The sequence below is a fragment of the Bos grunniens genome, chromosome 18 (assembly GCF_055505025.1).
Source record: "Bos grunniens cultivar Pamir isolate PY7600 chromosome 18, Bosgru_T2T1.0, whole genome shotgun sequence".
Classification (NCBI taxonomy): domain Eukaryota; kingdom Metazoa; phylum Chordata; class Mammalia; order Artiodactyla; family Bovidae; genus Bos; species Bos grunniens.
In genome coordinates this window covers 41,185,001-41,212,147 of record NC_141182.1, presented here as the reverse complement: position 1 = coordinate 41,212,147, position 27,147 = coordinate 41,185,001, and the positions used below count along the sequence as shown (strand labels likewise).

At 47.8% G+C, this 27,147-nt stretch overlaps 1 protein-coding gene across 8 annotated transcripts in view; it reads right to left on the bottom strand.

Annotated features, from left to right (window-relative positions):
* ZNF536 (zinc finger protein 536) overlaps window positions 1–27,147 on the bottom strand; it is a 449,081-nt gene that overhangs the window by 161,145 nt on the left and 260,789 nt on the right. For all 8 annotated transcript variants that reach the window (XM_086349609.1, XM_086349607.1, XM_086349612.1 and 5 more), the window contains one exon: window positions 7,766–7,918. In XM_086349609.1, coding sequence (XP_086205735.1) covers window positions 7,766–7,918 — 153 coding nt within the window. The remainder of the gene's footprint in view (window positions 1–7,765; window positions 7,919–27,147) is intronic.

Sequence of the window (27,147 nt, the reverse complement as noted above, 5' to 3'; positions counted from 1 at the left end):
CCCCAGGGGGGGCTCTCGCCCCCTCTCACCCACTTCTCACCCCACCGTTTCCTTCAGACCCATCAGGCAACGGACACTCATGCCTGGTGCCAAGAATGCAGGTGAGACCCAAGGAGGGCACCCTGTGCGTCCCGCCCAGCCAGCACCCAGCCGCCGCATCATGGAGGAAGCACCCAGAAGGCTGGGCAGTGCTGGGCATGCCCCTTAGCCCACCCTGAGATCCCCAGAGAACCACTGCTGGCTTCCCTGTGCAAATCTAGTCCTGTAAAGAGGTTCCCGACTCTGGGCCAGAGCCGCACATGCAGCAAATCAAAACCAGATTAATAAACCACGTCATACTTTGAGAGGGGACAAAAACTAATGAGATTTATTTTTAATTAGTCTCTGAACTTTAGTGCCTCCAAGTTTTCATGAGTGAGGTTGCTTAGCACATTTCTCTGTACTGGTCATTCCTGAGACAGCAGGCATCACCTTGGACACCCAACACACAGGTGGGCCAACACATGGGGTGTTATATCCTTCTGGGGCTTGTGGGGAACGCAACCCCTCCAGCCTTTCAGGAACTGATCAGTACCTGCCAATCTCCTGCACAAAACAGACACACTGCACCCCTCAGTGTATCCCCAAGGTGCTCCCTGGAGGAAGGGGAAGTGAGGAAATGGATGGAGTGCTTTTGGAGGCAGCTGTTAATGAAATGACAGGCTGGCCTCAGTCAAGGGCAACCTGGGGGCCTCCCTGCCTCCTGCTACATGGATGACTAAGTGTTTGCTGATGCATCTCTGCAATGGTTACTTTTATGCGTCAACTCGATAGGGCCACAGGTTGCCCAAATGTTTGGTCAAACACTATTCTGGATGTGCCTGTGAGGGTATTTCTGGACGAGATTAACATTTGAAGTGTAGACTGAGAAAGAAGATTGCCTTCCCCAGTGTGGGGGCGGGGGTGGGGGGGCGCCTTACCCAATCTGCTGAAGTCTTGAATAGAACAAATCTGAACAGGGAGCTCTCTCTTTGAGCTGGGAGGCTAGTCTTCTCCTGTCTTGGGACTCCATCTCAGACTAGGACTTAAACATCAGCCCTGTTGCTTTCCAGGCCTTTGGATTCAGATGGGAATTTACACCATCCCCTGTCCTGGGCCTCCAGCTGTTGGCTGCAGGTCATGGGGTGTTATATCCTTCTGGGGCTTGTGGGGAATGCAGACCCCTCCAGCCTTTCAGGAACTGATCAGTACCTGCCAATCTCCTGCACAAAACAGACACACTGGACCCTTAATCAGCCTCCATAATCAAGGGAGCCAATTCCTTATAATAAAGATCTCTCTCTTTCTCTCTCTCTCTCTATATAATGTATATAGATGTGATTATATACATATATATAGATATGTGTGTATATGCATATTGATGTGTATATTATGTATATAATCAATTGAGCCAATTCTTTATAACAAAGACCTCTCTCTCTATATATATACATATTAGGTATACAGATGTATATATGTGTGTGTATATATATAGATATATATGTATATGTATATTGATGTATGTATGTATATAATCAAGTGAGCCAATTCCTTATAATAAAGACCTCTCTCTTTCTCTGTATATATATATTCAGTTCAGTTTAGTCCCTCAGTCGTGTCTGACTCTTTGCGACCCCATGAATTGCAGCACGCCAGGCCTCCCTGTCCATCACCAACTCCCGGAGTTCACTCAAACTCACGTCCATCAAGTCGGTGATGCCATCCAGCCGTCTCATCTTCTGTCATCCCCTTCTCCCCTGCCCCCAATCCCTCCCAGCATCAGAGTCTTTTCCAATGAGTCAACTCTTCGCATGAGGTGGCCAAAGTACTGGAGTTTCAGCTTTAGCATCATTCCTTCCAAAGAACACCCAGGGCTGATCTCCTTCAGAATGGACTGGTTGGACCTCCTTGCAGTCCAAGGGACTCTCAAGAGTCTATTAGGTATAGGTATATAGACATATATATATACATACATACATATATATAAGGGTTTCCCTTGTGGCTCAGCTGGTAAAGAATCCACCCTCAATGTGGGAGACCTGGGTTCGATCCCTGGGTTAGGAAGATCCCCTGGAAAAGGCAAAGACTACCCACTCCAGTATTCTGGCCTGGAGAATTCCATGGACTGTTTAGTCCATGGGGTCGCAAAGAGTCAGACACAACTGAGCGACTTTCACTTTCAGATATATATAGATAGGTGTGTATATGTATATTGATGTGTATATATGTATATAGGGCTTCTCCAGTGGCTCAGCGGTAAAGACTCTGCCTCCAGTGCAGGAGTCAGAGGAGATGCAGGTTCAATCCCTAGGTCAGGAAGATCTCCTGGAGGAGGGCACAGCAACCCACTCCAGTATTCTTGCCTGGAGAATCCCCATGGACAGAGGAGCCTGGAGGGCTACAGTCCTTAAGAGTAGAAAAGAGTGGACATGACTGAAGCGACATAGCATGCACACTTAGCATGCAAACTTATGTATACTGATGTGTGTATATACATACGTATTTATTGTTGTTCAGTTGCTAAGACATATCTGACTCTTTGCAGTCACATAGACTGCAACATGCCAGGCTTCTCCGTCCTTCATTATGTCCCAGAATTTGTTCAAACTCATGTTCATTGAGTCGCTGATGCCAACCAACCATCTCATCCTCTGTCACCCCCTTCTCCTCCTGCCCTCTCTCTCTCTCTCTCTCTATATATATATATATATATAAATAAGTGAAAGTGGAGAGTGAAAAAGTTGGCTTAAAGCTCAACATTCAGAAAACGAAGATCATGGCATCCGGTCCCACCACTTCATGGGAAATAGATGGGGAAACAGTGGAAACAGTGTCAGACTTTATTTTTCTGGGCTCCAAAATCACTACAGATGGTGACTGCAGCCATGAAATTAAAAGACGCTTACTCCTTGGAAGGAAAGTTATGGCCAACCTAGATAGCATATTCAAAAGCAGAGACGTTACTTTGCCAACAAAGGTTCATCTAGTCAAGGCTATGGTTTTTCCTGTGGTCATGTATGGATGTGAGAGTTGGACTGTGAAGAAGGCTGAGCGCCGAAGAATTGATGCTTTTGAACTGTGGTGTTGGAAAAGACTCTTGAGAGTCCCTTGGACTGCAAGGAGATCCAACCAGTCCATTCTGAAGAAGATCAGCCCTAGGATTTCTTTGGAGGGAATGATGCTAAAGCTGAAACTCCAGTACTTTGGCCACCTCATGCGAAGAGTTGATTCATTGGAAAAGACCCTGATGCTGGGAGCGATTGGGGGCAGGAGGAGAAGGGGACGACAGAGGATGAGATGGCTGGATGGCATCACTGACTCGATGGACGTGAGTCTGAGTGAACTCCGGGAGTTGGTGATGGATAGGGAGGCCTGGCGTGCCGCGATTCATGGGGTCGCAAAGAGTTGGACACGACTGAGCGACTGATATGATCTGATATAAAAGGTCTTCCCTGGTGGCTCAGACAGTAAAGAATTTGCCTGCAATGCAGGAGAGAGACCTGGGTTCAATCAATCCCTGGGGGAGGAAATGGCAACCCACTCCAGTATTCTTGCCTGGAGAATCTCATGGACAGAGGAGCCTAGTGGGCTACAGTCCATATGGTTGTAAAGAGTCAGACACAACTGAAGTGACTTAGCATGCATGGACACACAAATATATATGTATATATGTGTATATATTGCATAGATGTATATAGACGTGTATATGTATATATATAAATGTATATGTATGTAGATTGATGTGTCTATACATGTATATGTACACAGATGTGTCTATATAGATATATATATATAGATACATATATATGTATATAGATGTGTACACCTGTTTCCCTGGAGAGCCCTAACCGACACAGTCTTTTTACTGTCTGGCTCTGAATTCCAGTCACCAGCAGTGTGCTCTAATAGACAAATCAGACACGTCTAGTGATTTGGTCCTAATCAGCCAGGCTTTCAAACAGGAGAGGAGTTCCGCCTTCCCTAGGTGGAATCAGCAACCCACATCTTCCCTGCAGTAGCCAGAGTGGGGCAGCCGAGGATCTGAGGGTCCTCTGGGTGCTCCTCTCTGTTCCCCATAGATCTGGCTGGAGCTCAGAGGCAGCTGAAATGTTCTAGCTCCCTGCAGGCTCTCAGAGAAGGTGATGGCACCCCACTCCAGTACTCTTGCCTAGAAGGTCCCATGGGCGGAGAAGCCTGGTAGGCTGCAGTCCATGGGGTCGCAAAGAGTCAGACACGACTGAGCGACTTCACTTTCACTTTTTGCTTTCATGTATTGGAGAAGGAAATGGCAACCCACTCCAGTGTTCTTGCCTGGAGAATCCCAGGGACGGGGGAGCCTAGGGGGCTGCCATCTATGGGGTCGCACAGAGTCGAACACGACTGAAGCGACTTAGCAGCAGCAGGTTCTGCCCAGCCCCCAGGTGTTCAGAGCAACCTGACTGGTGCATCTGCTCAGAACCTCTCTAATAGACAGGTGTTGGAGAAGAAGAGCAGTAATTGAGCTAATGTAGCAGAGTTAAAAAAAGGAAAGTGGTTTTTTTTTTTTTAATCAGTTGATGTTATACGATCAAAACTTCCCACAGAGATGGGGTAGGACAGAAAGATACAGAGAATGTACCACCTCATATCCTGACCAATTAAAATATATTTATTACACATCAGAGTTTTAATGTGCTTATATGGGTTCATTATAAAAAAACTTCAAAAGATGGCATTTCGGAAAACAACTGTTCTATTTTGGAGACTGCTGTCCTCTGACCATGTCATCTGGAAACACAAAACCACAAAGAGAGAGGGGAAGGCAGCCCAGGACATCTCCACAACTGGGGACCCTATTAACTCATTCATTAACAAACCACTTGATTTTGATTTTTAATTACTCGCGTAATCTACGCTTTTACATTGTCATAATGTTTGTTTACTTTGGTGATTTATAACATGTAACACTTTCTGTTCAAAAGCACAACTGTAAGCATTTTCCAACTTCTTTGTTCTTTGATAAAAAGGAAATTGATCTTTATCTGGTTACCATTCTGCCTTTCAAACCTGCAAATTCTGCTTCCAAGGAGGGCCGGTGTGATGTTTCCATGACTTCGTTCATTTTCAACCTTATTCTGGGAAGTTTCCAGAATGCCTCTGTCCACGGCCCTATGTCACTTCTCTCAATGTCACCAAAGACTGTTGGTCACAAACTTCAGAAGTTTATGAGGCAAAAGAAGCAGAAGTTTGGACAAATACAGTCTTCCTCAAACTTTGATACTTTCAAAAGCAGTATCCATTTGTTTCTACTCAGGTTCAGCAAGACTTCTTTCTGCTGGCTTCAGTCCTAACTTACCAGGAAGATTCTCTGGCATTTCCACATAAACCACAGTCCAGCTGAGGGTGGGTGGGGGCCCCTGGGTCGGCAGAGCTCCTGGTTGGGAGACACCGCCTCTTTCCTTCCTGACCCACACTAACCCTGGCAGGGCCAGTCTCACCTGCAGTGAGCCATCACCTACCTGGGAAACCTGGCCCGGAGCCTGTATCTACATCACGAGAAAGGGCAGAACCACAGCACCTCCCTGGTCAGGTCTCTACACCCCTGTAGACAGCAGGACGGTAGATGCCCTGGTGGACTGTCTCCCACAGCCTGGCAGTCTGTGGGTCCCCCAGCCATAACACTGGGGACCCTGGATACAACCTGAGGAGGAAGGTGGACATTGGTGTGGTTGCAAAAGCTGTCTTGTCCTGAGCCCTTTCACTGGGATGAGTCCACTGAGAAGGGGACATGGGTGCCACTCTGAAGGTGAGGGCACAAGCCGGCGGGTGACCTATCTTACAGAGAAGTGCAAAGGCCCTGAGCTCCATCCACACCCATGCATCTAGCACCTGTAGGGTGGCTGCCACATGGTAGCTTCTGACCAGCTCGTGTGTGCAGGGGGTCTTTCTAGAAGGACCACAGTTTCCTAGGGAAGAGTCCAGGTTCCCCACTGCACTCATCCACTCCATGCTACCCAGCATAGAGCAGGCACTGAAGGAGAAGGGTCACTCACTTATTTGGTCTGTCATTCAAGCTCTCAAATAAATGCACTGCCTCTGCTAAGCTATAGCTCACTGGAAGGTACTCTTGCAGGCCTGGGATTCTATAGCAGAATATTACCACCCTCACATTCTACATGGTGGAAGACAAACAACACATAAGGAAATGAACTGAACTGAACAAGATAATTTCACAAGGTGCTAAGTCGATGAAAAAAATAATGCAGGGGCACAAGGGATATTTCAGGCAGGGTAGTTAGGCATGGCCCCTCTCAAGAGATCACGTGAAGCTAAGCCCCCAGTTACACTTGGAGGAAGAACAGTCCAGGGGGAGGGGGCAGTAGGTGCAGAGGTCCTGCCGCAGAAGCAAGGCCTCTTGCACAGGAGGAACAGGAAGACGGCAGTGGGGTCACAGGGAGGTGATGAAGGTCAAGATGGTCGGATCCCATGGACCCCAGAGGGTGAGAGAGCCTGCTGCATCATCAGTGCATGTTAGGAGTCCTCTCTTGCCTTGGGGTGACCCCATGAGAGAAGTGCTCCAGGACAGGGAGGGACAGTGGTGATGCCAAGTGTACCCAGGCTGCATATAAAGATGGCAGCCCGTACCCACTGCCCATGACCACCTGTCCTCAGGACACTGGGTGGCAGGAAGACATGTGGGCATGGGTGAGGGTCCAGGTGAGGGCTGTCTTCCACAGCCTGCTGAACATGAGGCCTGTATGCACTAAATATCATGCACAACCCTGAGCTTTATTGATTCCTTGGGAAACAGACCACAATTATTTTTGAAAATAGATGGCATATTTGTCTATCCTCTGAAGCAGCTCATACTCCAATAGATAATGTGTCAGGAGAAAAATCAAAGAAAATGGAGGTGTCCATATCTCAGATAGATTTTTTTTCTGTATTGGCAATGTGCAAACAACTAGCAGAAAAGCGAACAAGAACCATGACCGAGGCTCGAGGCAGAGGAACCAAGAGAAGCCCTCACCGTGAGGGGCTCAGGCACTGCCAACACATGGGAGATGACAGCAGCAGTCCAGAGGCTCGGGTAAGAGCATCTCAATCCTTCTTTTGAGGAGACCCAACCATGGGGTCGCTACGAGTCGGATACGACTGAGCGACTTCACTTTCGCTTTTCACTTTCATGCATTGGAGAAGGAAATGGCAACCCACTCCAGTGTTCTTGCCTGGAGAATCCCAGGGACGGGGGAGCCTACTGGGCTGCCGTCTATGGGGTCACACAGAGTCAGACATGACTGAAGTGACTTAGCAGCAGCAATGGAGAGCTACCCATTCCCCTCATCATCTGTCCAAGTCCCAGGTGTGGGCGTGTAACCCCAAGGGGCCAGAAGCCAGCCTGCCTTCAAAGACCTCCTGCATGACCTGTATCTTTACAGTTGGAGCTGGGTTCTCGTCATCTGCACCTGAAAGATCCCTGGTCCAGATGAGGATGTAGGAGGTGCGACTTCAGTACAGCAGAAGGACACCATAAGCAAAACGTTTCCGTGCCTCGGACAAAGCACCATCACCCAAACCTGGACCATGGGAGACCCACGTCCACATGCCATGTGTCATTCAGGAGGGTGAGTGTGGGGCAGAGAACTAGGTCGTTAGGCTCAGTTCAGACCCAGACAGTGGTGCACAGGCCGGCCCACTAGGCTAGACCTGGGACAGGAGCGCAGCAGCCTGGGACACCTCCTCCGAGCTGTGCACCCAGAGTTCTCACCTGTGTGTATCCTCAGGTGGACCTTTAGGTGATGGGATGTCCGGAAGGTTTTCCCACAGTATGGGCAGTCCTTCATGGCTGATCCTAGGCTCCTGTCACGAAGCAGTGCGGGCTGCTGGACGCCGGCCGATCTCCCAGCCTCCTCGCCAATGTCTGCAGCGGAGGAGAAACGTTCTCACATCACTTCAGCACATGTCAGAAGTTGTTCGCACCAAAACTGCTAACACCACACAAAGTTAAACATGTCAATACTACACCTGTCTATTTCATTCTTTAAATCTGACAGAATGCTGACAATTCATGTATTTTCTTGTTATTCTCTTAAATTATTTCATCTTTCCTATCATCATTTTAAGCAGCATATGGTACCTTTATATTGAACTGAATTAAACAAGAAAAGAAACAGCTGTGTCAGCAGCTGGTTTGATTTCTTCTTTTGCTTAGCTCCTATTAAGTATTTTTTTGCAAAAGTTTAAAAATGTTGGTGTTTGTTGAATTTGATTAATTTGTAATATGGACTAGCTGGAGAGTTTTCTATAGGATCGAAATCACATTTGCATTATATCAAGCAACAAATGGAAAAAAATGTGTTTCGGCTGAGTCCCTAAGACATGCAGACATACAGCTATTTTGGGACAGGAAAGAAAATTATCCCAAACTGATCATTTCTTCCTTGTAGAGTCTTGCCTCCATCGCTGGCTGGTGTAATCTCATGAAAGAGAGAAGAAAAAGTATGGAAATGTGGTTCCACAATTAGCCCATGATAAACATATAGTGACATATTCAAAGTCATGTGCAGAAACTCAGCTGCAAAACTCCCATAAACTTAGAGCACCACAGTTAAATCTTTGTGCAGTGACTTGAGAACTTCCTCTGTAAAGTATCAATACAAATTTTCCTTCCTGCTGTTATTTGTTATGTAACCCAAACCATTAGAAAACGGAATAAAATTTACATACGGCTGCCTTCTGCACAGAAATGATGGGACATAATAGTAAATAAAACTGTGAAAATATCTAGTGGTTGGAGGATATGTTATTGCAACACCCGAGGCCTGACATCACATTGCCAAGGAGGCGACATCAGGGGAGCGGGGTAGGAGCTGGGAATCTTGCCTCGAGAAGGGGAGGCACGCAAGCCTTCTCCTCTGGCCTCCCCACAGGGCTGGAGGCCACTGCCTGGCACAGAACCCAAGCCCCCAAGGCTGGCAGGGTCCTGGCCGTAGCTTCTGGCCCACCCTCCAGGCCTCGCGGTAGATTCACTATGAGAACAAGGGCACTTTCTGGGATAATAAGCAGACCTGCGAGTTCCGCAGAGAGCAAAATAAACAAGATTTGTACCTTCCAAGCAATGGAAAATGCAAATTGCTTTTATTCTTCAACATCCGTTCCTGGTGTTCTCTGCTCACAGCCAAAAGGGACAGACTTACAGGCCATGAACAAGGTGAAGGCAGTCGCACTTAATTCTAATCTGGATGTTTGCTCGGAACAACCGTGGAACGCTTTGGCTTCAAGCATCCTCTGTGCATTCGGACTGTGTGCCGCCCTGGAAAGTTTCCTGGAAGGCTCGCTTTGACTCCTATTCTCCCCAACTCTTCTAACCACCCTTGGAAAAGAGTTGTTCAAAGGGTCTAATTGCCCAGCTCTTTTTCTCCTCAAAATGTTACGTGGGTAGGAGGGCTCTGTTCATCCACATCTAGAGCCCACCTGACCTACCACTAGCTTTGTGGTTTGTTCACAAGACTGTGGAAAGACTTTCAGAGATGGCTACGGATAAGGCCAAGCAGGCACAAAGGGGGCTCTCAAGATCACAGCAGACAAACGCCCCACATGCATTCATAGCAGGCAGCCCCACGTCCACAGGTCACATCCACGAGCACTGCTGCCACCGCTGTGTTAAAAGAACCAGTGTGCCAACAGTCCAGGAGGAAAATGGCCAGACACCAGATGCCCATTCCAAGCCAACCACATCCTAGGTATAAACAACTGGTGGGCCAACTCTTACCCATCGCTGTACCCCCACAGCCACCCCAACACCAAACCTGTTGCAGTTGCCCTCCCAGCGTAACTCAGTTTATCTTTTGTATGATCATGAGGTCAGCTTAAAATAACAATGAGCCTGATTAAATTTCTGCCCAACTGCTCCCTGCAATGGGGTTAAGATATCCTATTTAAGTTAGGGTGTCACGAGCTGTCATTTGAATGATGAACAAAACTAAGTGCTGACTTCAGGACAGGAGGAGGCAGGTGTGGGCTTTTGACGCTGCATCCCTGCCCTTCCCCGTGTCCCACTATCAGCAGTCCAGCACCTCCCCTAGACCCTCCTCCATCGGAGCCTCTGGGGAACAGTCCAACAGAGGAGAATAGAGAGTGTGGGGAATGCATTTCCACTGCAGCTTTTGGTGAGCCCTGGCCCAGGGCATGCTATAGATAAATAGACAGATAAAGCCACCACCATGCGCTCCCACAGGCTTTACGGAAGGTGAGGATGAGCTGCGTCCCACTATATGTCACTCTAAGTGATGGCCTGTATCTGTTTTCCTTTTATCTTTCTATCTTGGATATGTGTGGCCCAATAAAAAGAATAAATTTGTAAGATAAACAGCTTTCTTTGCAGATTTAAGAGTCTAATTTTCACTTTACACAGAATTTTTTTTCCCCCCTTGGAGGGCCAGAAGGCCTATGGCGTTTACTCTTAGACTAATCCAAGTAGAAAAACAAACTTGAGTGAGGATGAAGGGGAATTGTGGGTGGTCCCAGGAAGTGTCCGGAGAGGCTGGAAGCCAAGTACCGTCAGTGATGGTGGAGGAAGGCCCACCCGGCGGCACACTCCCAGGGCCTGTGTGTGAGTCCCTGCCTATACCTGGATGGGTACCGTTAAACAAGGTGTGTTAGACTAGGCCCCGCCTCACTGAGAACCCAAGAGGCTGGCTCAGAAGGGAAGATGAGGCTGTTCTCTTGTTCCTTCTCTCCCCAGGGTGCAGAAGCACTAGCAGCTGTCTTTTTGCAAGACTCTGTGGCCCCACACAGCCAGCCAAGGACACATCCATGGTCCTGATTATGGACAGACCAGTCCTTCCCCACCCCTCTAGGAAAGAGACGACAGAAGGGAAGCAGCATTATAAAAAAGACACGTGTGACCCTTTTTCAGGCCACATGTGGACTGCTTTTGTTTTGTTTTTTTATATATTCCGTTTTCTAAACTCTGCAGTCTCTCTTCTCTCTGATCAAACACTTGCTCTAAGTGTGCTGAGTGGAATGAAGCTGGGCATTTGAAGAGAGGTGGGCCTCAGACTCCCTGTCTGCTCCTCCTGCTCCACTGTGAAAGCACCGCGGCCAGCTCCTCGAGGCTGGGGTGTCCCCAAGAGTGGGGACATCCGATTGCAGGCAACACAGCCTCAGCCTGAGTGTGCCCTGGGCCTCACAATATGGGGAAATAGCTGAGAAGTAGCTCCTGGGACCTCTGTTTCTTTTCCTGACCCCACTAAATAATATGCGATCTATTCTTCAGAAGTGGATATCTTACATAATGGCAGCAAATAATATTCCAGAGGAACACAGACTATACGTGCAACTCTTCCCAAGTGTCAGCCTAAAACAGGTGAATTGTAGTAGATGTCAAAAACTCTGCTTCCTCCTGTTCCTACAAGCTGGGAGTGTTTAGATAAAAAAGAAGACACGGATCCAATCATTTCAAGTTTTGTTTCAAGAATTTAGGCAGTTTCTCAAAAAATTAAAAATAGAACTACTATATGATCCATCAATTCCATCCCTGGGTGTATATCCAAAGGAAACAAAAACACTAATTGGAAAAAGATACATGTACCCCGATGTTCATTGTCTACAATGGCCAACGCACTGAGTGTCTATCAACGAATGAACCGATAGAGAAGACAAGGGGTGTGTGTGTGTGCTAAGTTGCTTCAGCCATGTCCGACTCTTTGTGACGCAATGTAATGTATAGCCCGCCAGGAATATACATTGCCTGGAATTCTCCAAGCAAGAATACTGGAGTGGGTTGCCACGCCCTCCTCCAGGGGACCTTCCCAACCCAGGGATCAAACCTGGATCTCCTGCATTGCAGGTAGATTCTTTACCGCTGAGCCAGTGGGGAAGCCTGTAGGGTTTATATAGGTATATGTGGGCTCCCCAGGTGGCACTAGTGGTAAAGTACCCATACACCCACATTGGAGGAAGAAATGGCAACCCACTGCAGTATCCTTGCCTGGGAAATCCATAGACAGAGAAGCTACAGTCCACAGAGTCCCCAAATAATCAGGCATGACGTAGCGACTAAACAACAAAATACACATACAGTGTTCTACTACTCAGTCATAACAGAATGAAATTTTGCCATTTGCAACAACATGGATAGACATGGAGGGTGTTCTGTGAAGTGAAACAAGTCGGACAGAGAAAGCCAAATACTGTATGGTATCTCTTACATGTGGAATCTTTAAAATATACAACAACTGAATAATACAAAAAAGAAACAGACTCACAGATACAGAGAACAAAGCAGTGGTTTCAAGTGGGGAGAGGGAACGGGGAGGGGCAGTACAGGAGTAGGGGGTTAAGAGGTACAAACTATTATGTCTAAAACATGCTGCAAGGATATATTGCACAATACTGGAAATACAGTCAATGTTTTATCATAGCTGTAAATGGAGCACAACCTTTAAAAACTGAGAATCACTATACTGTATGCTTTATATATAATATTTATAATATTACACATCAATTATACTTCAATTTAAAAAGCTGTGTTTTGGGGGGACGTCGAACAACTGACCCTCGTAATTTTGTCATCTCAAGGTCAGAAAGCTTGCCTTCTATGTTTCCACTTGCTTCTCCCGATCTTCTGAGTATATAGCAAGGTTGCCCTAGGTCAAGGTGATTGAGGTGCATTACCTTCCCTAGAATTCACAGAGGGAGAGCCCACAGCTGCGGGCTAAAGAAGGCGCTGGGAGATTCAAAATGGTTGTGGATTATGTTAGAATCCCCATCATCAACTAAACCACAAACTGGCAGTCCTGGAGAGACAAAGAATCCGATGCTTAGAAAGAAAAACAATTTTTCAAAAGTTAAAACCTAGACGCACATAGAACACCATCAGCAGCTACCCGAATCCATCTCTGAGACTGGCTATCTTGTGCACAAATATGATCTGAATTTCTGGGTGCCTCATTATACACTTAACCTTATTGTTATATTTGTTTGGAATTTAAAAACTTGGTTTATGAAATAATTTTGCATTTTAAAGGTAGATTCCCTCCCCCCAGGGTTATCTTTAAATACTTGACTTCCTTGGTACATATTTAAAATATCCTTGTTTGCAGAGGAGGAGTCAGGAGTCAGGAGGCAGAATCTCTTCCTTCTTGGTCCCCAGTGCCTGGCTGTCCTTAGGCAAAACCTTTCACCCGACCCCAGCTGGACTTGCTGGCTCTTTCCCTCCGGCTCCGTGTAGTCCTGTGATACTGTGAGCCCCAAGTCCACTGCAGGCTGTCTACACCCACGTAGTGGCCTTTCCTTCACCCACCCTAGCCCACGTGTCCAGTAAATTCAGTCGTGTCTGACTCTTTGTGACCCCATGGACTGTAGCCCTCTGTCTATACCCTCCTCCAGGGGATCTTCCTGACCCAGGGATCAAATCTGTGTCTCCTATATTGCAAGCAGGTTCTTTACTGTTGAGTCACTGGGAAAGTCCTAGCCCATCTTAAGCCAAATCAGAAATAGGGATGGATTTTAGAGAGATGGGAGGAAATGACCATGAAAGGGATAGTGCATGCTTCAATATATTCCATGAGCCCCAACTTTTCCCAACTGCCTTTGCCCTAAGTTGGCACCACTGACTAATCCAGGCAATGCTGAAGGCACTGAAAAGAGAGATTCTGCACCATGGCTGCCTCCCTCTCCTCCCCGGCCACCCTGTCCTTGCAACACAAGTGTTGAGGGGGCAGAATCACAAAATAGAGGACGCCTGGATCGCTGAGCCACCAGATCAACCCAAGACAGACTGCGCATGAATGAGAACAAATATTGGCTCTGTTAAGTCCTCAAGACTTGGAGACTGGTCACTGTGGGAATCAGGAACCAAGTCATTTGAACCTTCTACTGGTGAAGTCTTTTGGGTTTATACCCAATTCTCCAGGTAGTCCTATTAACCCACAGAATGTGACAGAGAACAAGGTCCAGAGAGACCAAAAGAGGCAGGGTGGGACCAAAAAGAAAAAGCAAAGAGAGGTTTTTTTTTTTAAACTGTGCATGTACCCTTACTGTTCACCTCATCCTGCCAGGCAGCCTTACCCTTCACACGCCAAAGTACATTCTGGAAAGATATAAAAAAAAAAAAAATTTGTAATGATGATGATGATGATGATGAAGATAAGCCCATGAAAGGAATGGAGAGTTGTCCCAGGAACCTCAGTGGGATGAGGGAGCTGTCCATACACCTAAGTGCTTACTATTTTACGACATAAAAGGCCATGGTATTTTAATTTCTATGAAACTCTTAGTATAACAGTAAATACAATTTCCCAGATGAGTCGTGCAGTTCATTCTGAAAGTCTGCCTTGTGCAAAGAGCATCTCAAAAGCACAGCTCTCACTTCATTAATGAAGGAAAAAGCAATTTGTGGAGTCTAAAGGGTGAGCAGGACACCAAAAAATCACATCTTTCTTAATTTCTTTACCCACATATATCAGTGTTTTAAAATGGTTTCAGGGTAGAAGAAAGAACACTTTGGAGAAAAAGTCCAAGAGAATGTATAGTTCCTCTCAAAAGCTTAACACTTTCCCTTATTTTGAAAACTTTAAACAGACTCAAAACAATTACTGTGATAGAGGTAATGGCTATGGCTGATGAAGGGTTCCTTGTATTTTTAAAAACCATTTTAAATTAATGGTATGCATAAAAATTATAAGATTTCCATAAACAATTGTACTTAACTCTTGGAAGATGTAAGTCATGCCTTAGGTCAGTATTAATTTGGTGTCTCTGTTATTTCATCAAAGTTCTCCGGTTTATGATGGCCATATATAGTCATGTTAAATACTTAAGCATTAATATGGATTGGCAAAAGTATTTGTTTAAATAGAGAGCTATTTTAGAAAAGGATGACCACTTGTGAGAAGGCAACAGCCAGCTTCCCTGTGGGTCCTTAGGACCAGGGACCGGGCTGGGCTCCCTGGCAAGGCCCAGCTCATGACAGACCTCTGGTCACAGAGGTGAATGTCCTCCATCATCGCCTTCCTCACCTCTGACCCAGACTCAAAACTGTGCAGAGCTCCATTTGCTTTTAGCAAGATGGAATTTCTGGAATTGGGGAAATAGGTCACTAAAAGGCTAAAATTTGGAGGAAAAAAAATATAAGATACTAAGATCTCAAATGGCTTCTCTAAAGCAACATTTTGATGAGTTAAGTGAAAATGAATCAGAAACATATGGATTAAATTTCCCTTAAAATACACAAGGGCTTCAAAATCAAGCACTGTGGGCCAAATGTGTTTCTGGTTTTACCAAGCCCAGAGCCCTTTCCTAATTGTCAGGGGAGTGTGCGGAACCCCCCTGCTGGTGACTGGGCCACCCATGGGGTCTCTTCCCCTTGGCATTGTGTGACGCTGCCATTGACAACATGCTCTGTAATCCTGGGGTTGCCAGTTCTCCCAAGGCGCTCAGGGCTAGCTGTGGGCATGTGCTTTTAGTCCCCAGCCTGGGAACTGTGACCAGGAACACAGCAGGCAGGATGTGGGACTCAGAGAAGCAACCCTTGACAAGACAGATTGCGTGATGGATTTCTCTGGGCTCCGCACACCTCTCTTTTCCCTCTGGCCTGCAGGGCAGGGATGCATCCCAGAAACTGATCGGGTGAACCAGAGCAGAGCAGGGTCACCTATGGACTGGCCTGGGTGAGGAGAAGCAGGCAGGATGAGACTGGAGAGGGATAGCCCAGGGAGATGCCATCCCCTGGGAAAGCCTGGCTATGGCCAGGGGACGGACAAGTCATTGGCTCTGTCACTCTGGAATAACCCCCGACTCCTCATCATCTCCCATCCCCACCTAAGTGGCCCCTGCTGCTGCTCTGACCTCATCCCAACTCTACTCCAGCCCTCCACCTATTTGTTTTCCACAAGGCCTCCTGGCTGGTACCCCACTTTTGCTCCTGTTGCCCCAGTTCAGTTCAGTTCAGTCGCTCAGTCATGTCTGACTCTGCAGCCCCATAGACTGCAGCACGCCAGGCCTCCCTGTCCATCACCAACTCCTGGAGCTTGCTCACACTTATATCTATCAAGTCAGTGATGCCATCCAACCGTCTCATCCTCTGTCATCCCCTTCTCCTCCTGCCTTCAATCTTTCCCAGCATCAGGGTCATTTCAAATGAGTCAGTTCTTTGCATCAGGTGGCCAAAGTATTGGAGCTTCAGCTTCAGCATCAGTCCTTCCAATGAATATTCAGGACTGATTTCCTTTAGGATTGACTAGTTGTTGCGGCCCCATCCACCTGGGATTCTCTCCCCCCCAGAATTCACACAGAGACTCACACTCAAACTTTAGTCCACCGCCTCTCCTGGGAGTGCTGTTTCTGACCACACTGTCCGGAGGAATTCTCCCTGACTCCACATTCCCAGGTGCTCTTTCTCTGGTTTGTCCTTCGAGGACCTATCACCTATGGCAGATGCTAGCTGACCTGCATATTTGTCTGCTTACCACCTGTCTGCCCTTAGACACAAGCTCCACACAAACAAGGACCACGCACCCTTGCTTGGGTGTTACACCCCCAGCACTCGGTAGGCGCTCCGCTCATTAGCAGGTGCTCAATACATACTTTAAAATTTGTACCTACTCTTTTAAACACACCCTTTTAAACTAAATAAAAGAATCAGAGGAGGCAAGCAAACTGGAATTCAGAGGGCAAGATGAGCTCCTGACTACAAGAGGAAAGTTGCTTTGAGTAGTCCGGGGGGAAGTGGCCCCCTGTATGAGCAAAATATCAGAAATGCCTTCAATGTGCTCAGCACAGATCATGTGGGGCTGGAGTGTGAAGACAGCGGGGTTGGGGTGGGGGGGCAGGAGGTCAGGGACATCTGGGGAAGCTTCCTGAAGGAGGAGGCCTCAGAGTGTTTGCTGGGTCTCTAGTCAGGTGGAAGGAACCACACACAGACACTTTAATCAGCAAGATCACAACAGCTTGAGGGAAGATGGTGGTGTGTCATTGAGGTACCTTCCACGATTTCATCTGCCTACTTCCTGGCTAAAAAGGAAGATTTCGTTGCATTGGAAGAAACAGCATAAAGAAACAGTAATCAATACAAAAGCATAATAAAACAGATACTTTAAAAGTAATCCATGCCCCAATCACTACTGTAATTACTGCAAAATATTTGTTATGCTTTCCCTTCTTCATAATTTAAATTACATGTTCCTTTCTTAAAAAAAAAAAAACACAAAAAAAAACTATAGACTATAGAAGCCTCTACTTTCAGTAAAGCATAAATTCCCAAAAGATTTCTATGTAATTTATCTTCTTAAAAAAAAAAAAAAAACTATAGCTTTTAAGATCCTCTTAAGGTAATTTACAGCCCCCTCCTTTATGGCTGGGGTGGGGGCTGGGGGAAGACTGGAGGAGATCTCTTTGACTACCGGGTAGGCTTCAGGAATTCTTACTTAAATGACACTGAGAACAAGCTGGACCGATTTTTTTCAAAATGTGCTTGGTCACTCACCATAACTTGTGGGCTGAGTTTTCTCTAGGGACAGACACGCACTGAAAGGAGAAGGAATGATCTGGAGATAACGCCTCCCCTAGAGACAGGTTTTGCCATATTCTTTTTTAAACAAAGAAGACATCTTAAGCACCTTGCAATATCTTTCATTTAATCATTGGCAGAAGGCAAGTCCCTGATGAACACTGGCCTATGTCTTTCTCTTTAACCAGCTGAGTGATCCAAGCTTTTAATATAGCCATTCCAATTATTGTAAAAGTCATCTAGTACCTTATAACCACAAATATTGACAGTTTATTGCACAACACATTCCTGACATTTGAAGGTCACACCATACATAATACATACTCTTTTATAAAAGTGTCTGGAACAAAAAGATACATGATAAGCAATTACCTCTCCCAGCTTGTATGTATGTACAGTTCGGGGCCAACGAGGTTGCATGGGAGGCACAGGCACCATTTTAAATAATCTATTAAGGCAGCATGGAGGCTTTCATGATGGATAATTATGAAATGGCTCGTGGACACACTGCAGTCAGATTGGTTGGCTGGGCTGTGGGGTCTGGGCAGCTCTCCTCTTCTGAGTTCGGGTCACAACGCCACATCGCCACAGAGAGCCCTGCCTCACATCACAATCGGATTTCCCCCCAAAGCCACTAAGCATAACAGAGTCACAATATGTTCTTGTTTTTCAGATTGGTCTGTATGTGGCTGAAAGGAATTTAAAAAATCCACCAGGCCTGGTTCAGATGCACCCCACCCCCAGGCTGTTGGGGTACTGACCGCAGCTCTCTCATCACATATACGGCCAGACACCACCCTCCCAGGGCTGCGGTGTCCAGACCCCTGCACAGGGGTACGTGGCTGGCAGGCCCAGGTGCAAACCAGGATGGGAAGGGCGAGCCAAGAAACTCTTCTGAAGCTGAGGCCACGCAACATCTCCTGAGAACATTGTGCGAAAGAAGGCGCTGCCTACCACCGCCCCACCCCCATGCTGTTCCCACCTGTCCTTCCGGCTTACATCTGACAGAAAGGTGCCGATCACAGATTACGTGGAAAAGGTTTTCAATCAGATGCTTCAGGTTAAAACCAAGTTCCACCAACTCTTAGAGAATATAATCCTGGGCAAATGACATAACCTCTCTGAGGTTCAGTTTCCTTACCTGCAAAACAGGGATAGTCGTTAACATTCATTTAGCAAGGGCCTGGTGCAGGCAGGATATGCTCCAGTTAATAACAGCTTTTAACATGAATATTGCCAAAGGGACCCCTTGCATGCAAGGGTGGCTGGTGGGGAGGGCAGAGACCTGTGGCTTTAGCGTTCTCCCCAAGCAACAGAGCCTGCAACCTGCACAAGGTCCAGAATGAGAGGGCATGCTCCCTTTCTGAAAAGTCCGGGTTACAGCAGTTTCTCCAAAGCTCTGAACACCCAGGCAATTCTCCCAAGTTAACAGTGAAAAACAATTCAGCCTGCAATTGAGCTTTGCATAGATGACAATCTTTAATCACAGATGAAGCAGCAGGTCATTAGAATCTACATCAAACTCCCTCCCAAATGATACTAATGGCTACTGTTTGGGGGAAAAAAAAACCCTATATATACATATGCATGTATACATGCAAATACACATTATTTTAAAACTGTATTAAAACAAATGATCAACAAAGTCTCAAGATAATCAAAAGTCCTTCCAAGAGTAATTTTATTTTGATTTTCAGGGTGAACGTCTTAAAATTTAAGACATGGGACCAAAATGATTTCTATAAAGATGACGTGTTTATTAGCATTAAATCCCAGGCAAGAGGGTTTCCTTATAAAGAACACATTTTTGCATCTGAAAAGCATACATATTAGAATGTGTGTGTTTCTTTAAGAAGCTATTCTGTTTTAGAGGGTAGCGGGTAAGATAGGGCACCACGTGATCAGGAGGTTGCTATGGTAAATATGCATTTTTTATTGAAGAGTAAACAGTGGCAGAAAACAAGTGTCAATTGCCAGCTCTGAAGTTACTGCCATTTCTGAGCTGCACTGACTTATCTAGCCCTTTTAATTTGAGAACCTTTATCAGATGAACACTATCAATGGATCAAGATTTAAATTTTTTTAAAATAAATGCTGAAACTTTAAACACTTTGTAGTAATAAATACTTTAGCTGATATATAAAAATTAGCAAAAAAAATTATATCCAGCTCTGCCCGTCACGGTACAAACATTTTTCTGGAGCTGTTTTGCCTGGCTGATAGATCTCCAAAGGACAAAACCTTTGGACTTGGCTCAGGCCACAAAGCAGAGGAGCCAAGGAGACAGCCAAGGTTACCACACTGACCATTGTCTTGGTACATGCCAGCAAAACAAAGCTAGAGCCGATGCCCTGGAGAATGGCCTTCCCCATGAGTGGTCCAGTGTCTGCGTCCTGGCAAGGTTGATGACCCCCCGACCCCCAAGGCTCCTGGTTGGGGAGTGGACTTTAGACAATATGACTGTGACATGCTCAGTGAAGTTTTTGCTGTTTTCCTCCCATGACCCCCAGAGACTGCTTGAAGGTAACTTTCTGATAACCATAGGAGTGGCCTTTCTCAACTACAAATGAAGCTATGCTATAAACCTCAGATAGCTCCTGGTTACATTCATATCCTGAGTGGGCCCGCAACTAGCTTCTCTGGCCAGGTGAAGAGTGTGGATTTTGTTCTCCTTCTAGCTTGTAACTGGCAGAGGACAAGAGGACCAGAGAACTCTTCCTCCACATCTGGCACATCGTAGGCATCCAACCATCACTCAAAGAGCTCATGCATGCATGAATGATGCACGAATGAATGAACTGACCCCTGGGGACTAGCTTCCTGGGTAGCAGCTTCCAACAGGAAGGTCAAGTCTGCTCATTCTTCCTTTGCACCCAGATGAAAGTATCAAGTGTTGGCAAAGTTCTCAAAGGGAAACCTCCAGGTTCTAGCAATCCCGTAGACCAGTCCAAACAAATCTCCACAAGGGTCAAGCAAATGAGTATGTCCGCCAAGGAGACCCAGGGAAGGAGGGGACAGGGACAAGCAGTCTTCCTTGTGGAGGGAAGGGTGGTGGGACCGAGGAAATTGTCCCCATGGTCCCCAGGCATGGACCAAGACTGTCGGCCAGAAGGGCTCACCTCAAAACACCTAGAAGTGTTTGACTCCAAGATCTGAGTTTGCGTTTAAACTCTGAATTCCAAGCAAACCACTAAAGCGTCATGAACTTTAGCATCCTAATCTGTATAACTGGATACTAATTGGATAATGGTACTTACAAAGGAATCTGAGTGTTTCATGAGATAGGGGGTTTGCAAGGCCTTGCTGCTGCTGCTGCTGCTAAGTCGCTTCAGTTGTGTCCGACTCTGTGTGACCCCATAGACGGCAGCCCACCAGGCTCCCCTGTCCCTGGGATTCTCCAGGCAAGAACACTGGAGTGGGGTGCCATTGCCTTCTCCAATGCATGAAAGTGAAAAGTGAAAGTGAAGTCGCTTAATATACCTTAAACCCTGCAGAGCTATCATAGCCAAGTGGGAAAGTCACTGGCTTTGAGACAGCAAGCTCTGGGTTTTCCAACCTGGACCTGCCACTTCTGGGCTTCTCCTCTGTAGATGCTTCCCCTAGCCTTGCCCAGACTCTAAATACTGTCTGTAAAGTGGGAATAACAGCACTACTTTACAATCCCTTGTGAAAACTAAATGACATAATGTGAGGAAAAGGCTCCCAACTGACAGTTCCCCTGAACTACCCAGGTCCAAACCTACCCTTGACCTATACCTACACAGATAACTAGGACAAACCAGAGATGATGATTCATATAATAGCATCACCACAGGAGCCCTGCTCATGGTCAGTGCCCTCCCCTGGCACATTGCCAAGCTGGAAAGATCAACTCTGGTGTGCAAAGTGATACCAGCCTCCATGGTGGGAAACCCATGAACAAGCTTCCACGCATGCTATGTTCTAATCCTGAAGTTACAGCTTAACACCTTCTCCCAAGACACCTCCTAGACAAGACAGACCTACTCAGATCATCCCTTTGAGATGAGTAACTAGGGGGTGAGGAGGAAGACCAGGGGAAGGTGTCGGACTGGGATGACAGAGAGAGAGAGGAGCAGTCACCATTTGGGGCAGTTCAGGCCTCACCATCCTATACACCTTTCATGAGATGGCTGGTGTTAAAGGGCGAACAGGCTGGCTGCTTCTGAACATCTCCACAGAGCACCCCATCTGCCCAAACATGCCAGGCCCCTCAGTCCTGTACCCCAGAGGCCTTCTGACCAGTTCATGCCCACACCCCAATACTGGAAAAGAACTCTAGGGCCACCTTTCAGGCACTGGGACATGAGTTGGGACTGTGATGTGATGTGAGCTGGGAGCTTTCCTTGACAAGGCTTCAGGGGGCCAAGGAGATGCCACTCACAGTCCTGCCTGGGTCTGTCCAAGGCATTCCCAGAAAGTCTAAGAGCGCAAGGCAGCTCTACTGACCCTCCAGAAAGAGCAAGGTGAGAACTTTCTCTTTGATGGACCTCAGAATCTCAACACACATTCACCCTCTTCCTGAAATATACACCCCAAACCCTAGCACACTACCTCCCTCTTGCCTGGTTGATGCCACCATTCTCGAGAGTTCAGCTCCAATGCCACTTTCTTGGAAGACATTCTTGTACTTACACACTGAGTCAGGTCAATCCCAATTACTCTAGAATGAAACCTTCATGACACACCTCTCAGAGTTTGTATTTACCATAGATATATGATACCTGCTTAATTTCTCTCTCCTACTAGCTTGTCTACACTTCACAAGCTGGGATGCAGTCTGTTTTTCTCAATATTATCTCCCTAAAACCTCCTGGGGTGTGGTAAAGACTCCGCCTACCAATGCAGGAGATGCAGGACCTGCATTGGGAAGGATGGAACATGGGTTCCATCCCTGCATTGGGAAGACCCACTAGAGGAGGACATGGCAACCCACTCTAGTATTCTTGCCTGGAATAGTCCACGGACAGAGGAGCCTGGCGGGCTATAGTCCATGGGACTGCAAAGAGTCAGACACGACTGAATGACTGACATGCATGCAAAACCTCCTGAAACAGAGTAGGCGCTCAGTAAATACTGATGAGAATGAATGAACGAATGGTGTTGGGAAGGCTGGGTGGTCATTCCACACAGTATAACCAAAGGAGGCCCCCTGTTTTCTTTTAAGACTCCCTATATTCTCCTGCACTGACCTGCCCCAGTGACACAGAGTCGAGGGCTTGTGCTGTGTAGGGAGAGGCACAGCTAGCTCTCATAGGAGAGAGAAGGGGAGTTGCGGTGCGGTTCTCACAGCTCTCAAGAGCCCCGGCCCAGATGCAGGGGTGAGAGTGGCAGGTGGCAGAATTCAAACAGAACCCTCAGGGTGCATTGGAGAGGTTGAGTAGGTGCCAGTCCAAGACCTGGGCTGGTGGGGAGGGCAGAGTCCAGGCCCTGGGGCAGCTCATCAGGACATTTGTTCTGTTCGGTTCTTTTGCTGAGTATCTGGACCCGAGGAAAAATCTGCCCAGACATATGTTCTTGGAGCCACCCCACCACATGCACACCCCACCCCCACATGAGGAATACTCCACTTTCCCCTCTGTGTGAGGCTTCCTGCACCCTCCTTTCCCTTGGCCTGCCACCCCCGGCCCTCCAGCTGTGCTCACAGCTCCCACCCCCCCACCTCGGCCTCCTCCCAGCTCACCCCTAGTTGGGCACCACCCAGTGCTGCCTGCTAGCGCTCAGTTCTCCAGCGATTCTTCATCCTGTCTGGTTTGCCATGGCATTCCCAGCCTGCTAGCAAGGTGCCTGGCACATAGTAGGCACTTCGTGTTTTTAAATAAATACAACAACACTTTGTGACACCACTTTGGATGTAGATTAGATCCTGGTGACAATTGCTAATAAGGAAAATCACTTTCTCCCTTCCCTTTGGAAGCTCTTCCGCACTAAAATTCAAAGCAGCACTGCAGTCACCACACATATAGTCCTGTAATGCTAATTTCTATCCCATAACCGAGAGAGACAACTAAATGTTGCAAGGTTATTCAAAACTCCTGCCCCTTATCCTCTGACTTCTCCTTAGGGGGAAATTGCACAGGAATACATTTCCTCATCTGTATGTTAAAGCACGGTTATAATCCACCTATCATGATTGCAATTTTGGGAATCAAAACGGAGATCCAAAACAGCCGTGTGATCTACATTTTAGCCACATACATTATAATAAATTAAGTCAAAGAAAGAGTTCAGCATTAACTCTGGCTCTATTCCTTAAATACCCTAGGAGAACCTTGAAGCTGCCCTCTGTAAGAGCCCTGGCCTTCCCTGCCTGCTGTCCAAGGGCTGCAACGTGGCCACTGACCCACCGCCTGGAACGGGTCGGTCACAGAGCCAGCTCAGAGTGTTGACTCAGTCCGGCTTTGCAACACAGGTTCAAGGCCACAGAGAGGCTTCTAGCCACCCCTGGCCAAGGGCAAGCAGAAGGCTCTGGGAAGCAGCAGGCAGTGTGGGCAGCATGCTGATGGGAGGTTCCCAGCCTGATGAGTGTGGACACTGCCCTGCACCTCGGGGCTTGGACCGAGGAGGCAGAGGGAACACAAGTGTCCACCACCTTAATGAGCTAGCCCATGTTTTTCCCCTGCCTGGGCCTCTGTTTCCACTTCTATAACTAGCGGGGATAGCAACCCAATGGAGAGCTCATTCGTTACTCAGGGTCTTCATGTGCCAAATTTGTTTTTAACATTTACAAACTCGGGGCACTTCACACATGGTCTTGGTTTCAGCCTCTGCTAAAAAAAAAACTGTTCTCTCACAACGCTGGGTCCAGGGTCCCCAAGGGGCAGCGGCTCTTGGGGTGGGTACTGGGGGCTTTCTCCCTGCTCCCAGCCCCCTCCCTCATTCTTGCTTCCTGGCAGCCCCCACCCAGCAGGCACGGCTCTGTATTTGCCATCTCGGCCGAGATGGTCCGGGACACCCTTTCCACCTCTAAAGACGGCCTCAGTAACCTCAGTTGAGCAAATAAGGCAGAAGCCTCCAGACTAATTCTCATAATTATGATGGGTCTATTATTTCAAAGCCAGCGATGATTGTGGGGTCAGGTGCTCAGAGGAAGAGGGAGAGAAGCATACTTTAAAGTGATAGCAAATATCCTTTGATTCTTTGCTCTGATACCAAATTGCATCCAGAAATGCTGAAATACGTGCTCGCAACCTTAGTCAAATTTCAAAGAGGCCTCGGCAGGAAGGGCAGTGATCAGGGAGAGAGAGGAGGGGCCAGACAGCCAGGCAACTGAAACAGCCCATGCAGGACTCTGGCGAGGGGACACGGACGCACCCCCGCTGCTGTGCTGACCTGGAGATTTCAGCCACACCCCGACCTCCACCTGTGGCACCCAGCCTTCTCCTTCCTGCCTCCTCAGGTGTTCCCACTCAGCCCCACCACCTGGGCCTCCCAAGCACAGCCTCGAATCCTCTGAACCTTTTCTGGACGATTCTGCACAATGACATGCTGCTCCGGGCTGCTCTCTCATTTTTCTCATGCGTTTTGATTCCAGCCTGCTTACCAAGAGGACCCCATGGGTTTGCCGGTCTGGTAATCACCTACAAAGCAGAGCAAAGGGCTGGCCCACTGAGTCACTCAATAAACACAGGTCGGTTGACCTTTCCATTGTGAAAGACACCATTATTACCTCCTCCAGGGCTTTCTTCCTGGGGCTTCTAGGAGAAAGGCAGATCCAACCAAATGACTGAAAACACCCTGGACTCTCCAGCCTCATTTTCCATTTGGTTTTGGCCCCCAATATTTGCTTAGATGTGAGTTAATTCATCCCACCCACAAGTATGAATGTTGCCCACTCTGTGAGTACGGAGATGGGCAGCAGTCCACACAGCAGACCAGACAGCCCACGGGGGCTGTGGACGAGCACGATGGATGGCAGAGGAGGCAGCTGGGACACCCACATCACATAGCAAGGGGCCCAGCTCTCTCCTTAGTCCTCGTCTGTTTACAAAAAATCAGATGCGTGACACATTGATGGAACCCACTTTTCCTTGCCACCCTTGCCCCTTGGCAGGGGCACAAACCTCTGGTCTGTGTAGGAGTCTCGACTGGGTCCCTTTCTGAATGTTCTTCTTTTACTTTGGGGGACTTCCTCTAGGCTACAGAAGGGCAGGAAGCACTTTGGTATCTACTCCCACATCATCCACCATGGATTTGTGGCAACGGAGCTGAGCCCAATGAAAGCCCTCTGTTTGATCAGCAGAGCCCCAGAGGTGGCCCTCTTGCTCCTGTGGTCAAGCCCAGGGCACCTGCTGACATCCCACTTTTGCCAACAGCTTGAGATACCTTCAGTGGGGAAGATCAAAGGTTGGGAGTTTTACCCTGAAGGAACTCAACATGCACGTGAGTGGACAAAATAAACATATAGAAAATAAGAGTCATCATGATAACGAAATATGAACCAGCTAATGATAACATGAATGCTAAAGACTGTGATAACTATCATGATAGCAGCTGTAACATTTATCAGGTGGGACATATGATTATTCCCATTGTACAAAGGAGAAAACTGAGGCTCACAGAGGTTGAATACCTCCTATGAGCTCGCCCAGTTGCTCAGGGCAAAGCCAGGTACCGTGCAGGTCTCCTGACCCCTGAGCCTCTGTAAGCCACCTGGGGACTGAAGTTCATGGTGTAGGCTCATGACGCTGTGAGGACAAATGGAGACGAAGGCTGCTGCGGTGGGAGCCAAGGAGGCAGCTTCATGAATGGAGCACAGGAGCCCAGATTGGAGGGGCTGCTGAGGGGCGGGCAGAGAGGTGGTGTTCTCTGAAATCCACCAGGAGTGGCTGGTCTTGATGCAGGAGGAAAACCGCCTCCTTAGGAAAGCTGATGAAGAGCAGGAGCACAGCGGCAGAGGGGCCTGTCAAAGGGGAGTTGTGCCCCCTGAGGTGGAGACCCCACCCTGCCCATCGACTACTCAGTCTTCGGTTGCATCACTTTTTGGCTCCAACACAATCGGAGCATTTGTCGCGCCATCTCAGATCAAGTCTGAAAGACGGCATGCGCCCTAGTAGACTACCGTGCCACGTCCAAGGGGAGGGAGGCCCTAGTGGAAACAGACTTCTCTGAGGGTGGAAGTAACCTGTGTAACCTCTTCCTAAGCACCCGCTCTTGGAGGATGACAAACGGCTTCAACTGAGTAATCTATGACAGAGAGCTGAAGGGGTGTGGCTGGGGCCTGGGCTCTTCTCCTCAGGGAAATCGCTTTGAAAACATATGCCATTTGGTGCAATCTGCTCAGCTTCAAAGGCAAAGCAAATCCTTTCAGGGGTCAAGGACCATCTCTAGGGTAGAAACGGTACCTGCCTCCCTGGGCTTTGCCCGGCTGGGTGTGCTGCACCCCCGACGTAGGAAAGCAGTGGGCGCCGATGGGCTGCACACAGGGCCCAACGGGACAGCCTGCAGCCGGCCCCTGCCCGCCAGAGGAGGACAGTGCTCAGTCCTGAGGCAGGGCGGCTGCTGCTCAGTCTCCCTTCGTCAAGAAAGGCCACCAGCTTGGTGAAGGACGCTCCAACTCACACACCAGGAGCACCATCCTGGGCCACCAACTTCCCCACCCCAGATCTGTCTTTTGGATG